The sequence below is a fragment of the Nanorana parkeri genome, unplaced genomic scaffold (genome assembly GCF_000935625.1).
Source record: "Nanorana parkeri isolate BGI_ZX_2015 unplaced genomic scaffold, ASM93562v1 scaffold1267, whole genome shotgun sequence".
Classification (NCBI taxonomy): Eukaryota; Metazoa; Chordata; class Amphibia; order Anura; family Dicroglossidae; genus Nanorana; species Nanorana parkeri.
Genome location: NW_017307535.1, coordinates 399,051 through 405,774, shown reverse-complemented (window position 1 = coordinate 405,774; position 6,724 = coordinate 399,051). Strand labels below are relative to the sequence as shown.

General features: G+C 53.5%; 1 protein-coding gene across 2 annotated transcripts in view; it reads left to right on the top strand.

Annotated features, from left to right (window-relative positions):
- The first annotated feature begins 2,529 nt into the window (after positions 1 to 2,529).
- The window catches only part of CTDSPL (CTD small phosphatase like), an 85,427-nt gene continuing 81,232 nt past the window's right edge, over positions 2,530 to 6,724 (top strand). For both annotated transcript variants that reach the window (XM_018568958.1, XM_018568957.1), the window contains exons 1-2: positions 2,530 to 2,702; positions 2,755 to 2,838. In XM_018568958.1, coding sequence (XP_018424460.1) covers positions 2,763 to 2,838 — 76 coding nt within the window. In that variant the 5' untranslated portion in view covers positions 2,530 to 2,702; positions 2,755 to 2,762. The remainder of the gene's footprint in view (positions 2,703 to 2,754; positions 2,839 to 6,724) is intronic.

The window sequence follows — 6,724 nt, the reverse complement described above, 5'->3', positions numbered from 1 at the left end:
TAAACCTTCTGAATTTAGCAGTTACAGTGGTTACTTGAAAGCATAGTAGCTCACTATTTGTGTTCCCTTGTTGCTTGGAGCTGGTCCTTAAGCGCCTCCCAGTTCACATTTCCTGGCTGAAGATTGTTAAAAGATGACTGTAGATGTCTGCAGCCCGATATCAAAGAAAACATCAACAGCATTCCATTAGCATTCCGTGCTGAAGAGACCATACACTTCAAATGTCTCTTCTGCATACGCTGCATGCTTTCTTATCCTCCGCACTCCTCAACTGCGCATACTGCCAGCAGTCGTATCCTCAGTACTCCTCTCCTGGCAGCCTTCCTGTGAACGGCGACGCCTATTTACAGCGCTGGCAAAAAATCTGCTCCTCCTCCTTACTGTGGATCCATGCCGCCCGCACCCGCTGAGACAGACCGGGACCCCTGGTGAGACCATACAGCGACCCGAGAGTCCGCACAGCCCACCATAGAACCTGCACAGTCGCCTGAGAGTCAGCACAGCCGCGTGAGAGTCCACGCAGCCCACCATAGAACCTGCACAGCCGCCTGAGAGTCCACGCAGCCTACCATAGAACCTGCACAGCCGCCTGAGAGTCCATGCAGCCCACCATAGAACCTGCACAGCCGCCTGAGAGTCCACGCAGCCCACCATAGAACCTGCCGCAGGCCACCAAAGACCCACATAGCCACCTGAGAGTCTGCACAGCCTGCCATAGAACCTGCACAGCCACCTGAGAGTCCACCATAGAACCTATCTAGCCCATCAAAGACCCACATAGCCACCTGAGAGCCTGCACAGCCCACAATGGACTCTGCACAGCCCACCTGAGAGTCTCCACAGCGCACCATAGACCCCGCACAGCCCACCATAGCCAGCTGAGAGTCCGCACAGCCCACCATAGAGCCTGCACAACCCACCATATGCCTCGACGTAGCCACCTGAGAGCCCACACAACCTACCATAGACTGCAACTGGCCCTTTGAGGGCAACCATAATGCTGATGCGGCCCACAATGAAATTGAGTTGGTCACCCCCGCTCGCTCTAGTCAAAATTGTTTTGGCTTTACATATACCTGAAACATCCCGTCATTGGAAATTTTGGGATGCCATTGCATTACCAACCTTAGAGAATGCTACGTGCTTGGCTCTCACACCAATGCCTTGGCTTTAATGCATTCCAAAGGCATAGTCAGGGCAGCCATCAGAAATTTTGGGGCCCCTTACACGGCTTTAGGCCGGGGCCCCCCCCGCGTCGCTGGACGCAGGGCTTAGTGACGCGCTGGACACAGGACCCACCTGAGAGTGACCCTGCAGAGCCCACCATAGATGCTGCACAGCCCATCTGAGACTGTCTATGGTGTACTCTGAAGAGGTCTCAGGTGGGCTGGTCAGGGCTGCATCCCTCCTTTTCTTCCTTCCTTCCTAGCTCCTCCTTTGTGTCGCAATAACGCGCATTGGTGCCCTGTGGCTGCATTCATAATCAGCGGCACCCCACACACCTGCGTTGCAATGCACATTAATACACTACCACGAGCTGCCAGGTCTCATTTGAGATCTCTTGCCACGCACTTTGGCTGCGCTTTATGCAATGTACGGTAATCAGGGGTGTATCTACTGCAAGGTAAACTAGGCATTTGCCTAGGGCGGCACTTTCCAGGGGGGGGGGGGGCAGCAGAAAACACCACCCCAAACCAATTACGTGGACAGGGCCAGACTTGCCAGTGGGGCGAGGCTGGATGGCACAGAATCAGGCAGCGACGACTGCCTATTGAGGCAAATTAGGTGGCCGCAAGGCCCTAAGAGCGGTTGTCTAATTAGAGAGCTGCCTGGTGGAGGGCCCAGTGAGTTGTGGTCCAGCTGGCTATGTACAGGAGAAGCAGCGGGGTGGCTCTGGGCTGGACATAGCATGTGATCTGATGGCGGGATGTCCCAGAAGCAGGCTGGGGACTGCGATGTATTCTTTAGATTGAGGGGGGTGCCCGAGTTTAGTCGTGCCTAGAGCAGCACAAAACCAAAATACACCACTGACGGTAATGCGTGAACACACACCGCAATAGACCTGAGCGGTGTGAAGGAGCTTTTAAGGTCTGACTTGTAACAGATATAGCAATTAGAAATTCTGACACTCATTTACAGTGGTGCCACAATGGCATCGGAACCAGAGACAGGTGGCCAGCATTTTCAACAAAGCAGCAACAACGACAGCCCAATACTTTCCTAATGACAGGGTCACTTCTAGGAAATCATTTTAGCTACTTTGAGAAGAAAGAAACAGCTCTCAGCTCCTCCTGTCACCTCCATTGAGGCCTCTCCACCGATCCAGTCACGACAAACAGGCTCTGTGTACGAAAGCTGCGCAGTCGCTTTTATAGCCGGAGTAATCTCCGCCCCCTCTGTCATCCACGTCCGCTCCCGCCAATCACAGAGTGCCCTTTCCCGCACTCCTCCGTTCACGCCCCCCCCTCCCCGCTAACCCTGCAGCTGCCGGAGCGGCTGGGCGCGGAGGAGGAGCCTGCGATGTGTCCGGCGCTGTAGGGGTGGCTGACAGGACCCGCCCCTTGTTTATGTGGTGGCGCGGCCCGTCCTCCATGTTGGGAAGGTGAGGGGAGAGGAGTGAGGGGAGGACGGGGATCTCCAGCGATCCGAGCCCGCCCGGACTACATGCTGAGGAGGCAGGCAGAGCGCCCGGAGCCCCGGGGGAGCCGCCAGCTCGCGCCCGGCTAATCCTATCCACAGGCAGAGCGGAGAGCCGAGCCCCCATGGACGGCACGTCCATCATCACCCAGGTCACCAACCCCAAGGAGGAGGCCGTCCTGTCCTGCGCCCAGGAGAAGGGTGAGGGGAGACACCCGGGGAAGGGAGGGGTCTGTGTACAGTGGGGGGTTGGAGGGTACACCCGAATAGGGGAGGTGTCTTTGCATTGGGGGGAGGGACTGAAGACAGATTTGTACCCAGGAGAACGGGACACCCGAGGAAGGGCCTTTGCTAAGGAAGGGGGGGGGGTTGGTAGGCCCTGGAGGGGGAGGAGCTTTTATTCTATATTTTATAGTGAGGTGGAAGAAGGGTATTGTGCCCCTGAGAAGGGGCAAATGCCCAGGGGGAGGGGGTGCTGTGCCCTGGTAATGGGTCATATGCCAAGGGAGAGGGTATTGTGCCTGAGAACGGTCAGATGTTCAGGGGTGAGGTACAGTGCCCAGGAGAGGATCAGATGCCCAGTAGAAGGATCAGATGCCCAGGGATGGGGTATGGTGCCCTGGTAATGTGCCTAAAGAGGGGGTACGGTGCCCAGGAGAAGAGTCAGATGCAAAGGGACGGGGTACGGTGCCCACGAGAGGATCAGATGCCCAGGGGTGGGGTACGGTGCCCACGAGAGGATCAGATGCCCAGGGATGGGGTACGGTGCCCTGGTAATGTGCCTAGGGAGGGGGTATGGTGCCCAGGAGAAGAGTCAGATGTTAAGGGAGTGGGTTAATCCAAGGAGCAGGGTAAAATACCCGGGAAGGGGGTATTGTGTTTAGGACAAAGGTCAGATGCCCAGGGTTAGGTCATTATTGTGCCAATAATAATGTTCAGATTCTCAGGGAGAGAGTATAGTACTCGGGAGAAGGATCTGATGCCCAAAGAGGGTTCTAGTGCCCAGGAGACGGGTCTGATGCCTAATGGGGGCGCGATGTGCACAAGAGAAGGGACAATATCTAGGATGGATATATTATACCTAGGGAGCGAGTTTTATGGCCAACATGCCCATGTAGGCCGTATGGTGCCCAGGAGGAGAGCCAGGTACCCAGGCAAAGGGTTTTGTACCCAGGAGGAGAGCCACGTACCTAGGGAGGTAGCCCTGTGCTTGGGTGATGAGTGTCAGATAGCGGAGGATGGGGTTACTGTTCTCCAGAGAAGGGTCAGATATTTAGGGTGGAGTCAGGTGCCCAGGAATGGAGTGTTGTGCCTAGGTTAGATTCCCAGAGGTAGCTTTTGTGTTCACTATGAGGGTCAGATGCCCACGGAGGAAGAAGTGTGCCCATGTTGTATGCAAAGGTCGGCAGTGTGGCACGTAAATAAAAGGTCAGGTGCCCCTCATGGTGAGGATATTGTGTTAAGAAGAAGAGTTGATTCCCAGGTGATATGATCGGTGGTGAGGTGCCCAGGTGCTCGGCAGGGGGTGGAGGTTTTTGTGCTTAGGAGAGCAGTCCTGAAATGTGGGCGTGTGTGTGTTCTTGTCCAACCAATGAGGAAAGAGTTGCTGCCCAAAAGAATGATACACCTCGGTAGAGGTTACTCTATGTAGGAGAAGACTTAGATGCCCAGGAATGGGAAATGGTTACTATAAGAAGGAATGGCCCTGTTTGGATGGGCCTTGTGACATGCAGATGGGTGAGAAGATTAAATCAAAGTGTAGACCAAGACTTTTGGCTTGTGGCCTGCTCCCATGAGAAGAGATAGATTTAGGGGCCGGGTGTTACTGTGACCAGGAGAAGGATGAGGATGGTAGCGATTATCATCCTCAGAGCAGATACCTAGACAATGACCGGGGATCCTGTTCAGAGGACTCAAGTGAGTGGACACCCGAAGTATGGAGGGTCCTTCATAGGGAGGGGGTCGTATCCTACACCCGAGAGTAGAATGAGACACCACGAAATGTATTCTGCATAGCAGAAGGATGAGAGGACAAGCGATGTGATGCCTGGGAGAAGAGCTGGATACTAGGATTGGACAAGGCCCTTTGCCAAGGAGAAGGGTAGGCCTGGTGCAGGAGCTTGTGTGTTTGGAAGCAGGACAAGAGCCCGGAACCATCTAGAAATGGGAAGATGCATTTATTTTTAGGGAAATTCTGAGCAAAGGAAGAGGGACTCTAGTTTAGATGGATACTAGGACTCTGTGGTAGCTTAAGGGGGACCTTTTAATTGGGCTATAGGACAGCTAGAGGGTGGCTGATGTAACAGGACATGACCCGCTGGGTGTAGACTAGATAGCTAATGGTGTACAAATGCAGGGCAGGTTGTGCTCAGCTCAGGGGTGGACACATTCATGAGGAGCTCAGGAGCCGATCTGCCCAGTCCAGGAGCCAGCAGGCTATTTTTTTTAGGAGCCAGCTCCATTGACTACAACTGGAGGAACCCTCAAGGAGGATTGGCTACCTGGCTCCTGGGATTAGTCCAGCCCTGGCTTAGCTAAATACTAGGACTCTGTGGTAGTATAAGGAGGACCTTTTAATTGGGCTATAGGACAGCTAGAGGGTGGCTGATGTAACAGGACATGACCCGCTAGGTGCAGACTTGATAGCTAATGGTGTACAAATGCAGGGTAGGTTGTGCTCAGCTCAGGGGTGGACACATTCATAAGGAGCTCAGGAGCCGATCTGCCCAGTTTAGGAGCCAGCAGGTTATTTTTTTAGGAGCCAGCTCCATTGACTACAACTGGAGGAACCCTCGCGGAGCATTGGCTAACTGACTCCTGGGATTAGTCCAGCCCTGGCTTAGCTCATCCTAGGCAGTGGTACTAATTCCATGGTACAGAAGAACACTTTGTATTCCATTTGTGAAATGTTTTATGGTGGGATCCTGACCTGTCGGGGGTACAATGTACGATAAATCTTCAATTCACGGGGCGGTTCATACAGTTCTTACATGATGCAAAGTTTTTTACTTGGTTTGATTCCAATTTGTATTGTCTGATGACTGTTCTTATGTAAGAGACTTTCATACGGCCAATAATATCCTGAACGTTGCTGGTTATATTGTTGACGAGATTGAGAAGCAAATCGCGTCCATCCAGTTCGGCGTTCGGCACCGAGGAAGGCAAAGCCAACGCTCTGGGCATCTGTGGCCAATTGTGCCTCGCAGAAGGAAGAACAGATTTCTTCTTGGCACCACAAGGGCTGTCGGATCTGTTTGCTGGATTGGAATATTCCCATGTTCTCCTTTAGTCATTATAACTGCGGAAATTTGTTTGCTGTAAGGAAAGTATCTCGTTCTGTAACATGTCAGATTGATGGATACTATCGCTGTGTGATGGGGTAGGTTACGGATTTTACCATCTTCACTATAGAGAACCTCCATGTAATGTAGAATAGGCTTTCATCGATTTGTAGTCAGTTTATATTTTCATTGGGTATTTTTTTTTATATGTGGTATGGTTCCCAGGAGTAGGGTCAGATACTCGGGGAGCGACCAAGAGGAGAAAGGTCAGATGCCCGGGGGGTGTACTGTGCCCAAGAAAAGGATCAGATGCCCAGGGAGGGGGTAATGTGCTCAGGGGAAGGATCGGATAACCAGGGATGGAATACTGAAACCAGGAGGAGGATCACATACCCAGGGAGGGGGTTATGTGCCCAGGATAAGGGTCAGATAGTCAGGGAGGGGTACTGGGCCTAGGAGAAGGATCATATGCTCAGGGAGGGGATACTTTGCCCAGGATAAGGGTCAGATAGTCAGGGAGGGGATACTTTGCCCAGGAGAAGGGTTGGATGCCCAGGGAAGGGGAGGCACTGTGCCCAGGAGAAGGGTCAGATGCCCAGGGAAGGGGAGGCACTGTGCCCAGGAGAAGGGTCAGATGCCCAGGGAAGGGGAGGCACTGTGCCCAGGAGAAGGGTCAGATGCCCAGGGAAGGGGGGTACTGTGCCCAGAAGGGTTGGATGCCCAGGGAAGGGGGTTACTGTGCCCAGAAGGGTCGGATGCCCATGGAAGGGGGTTACTGTGTCCAGAAGGGTCGGATGCCCAGGGAA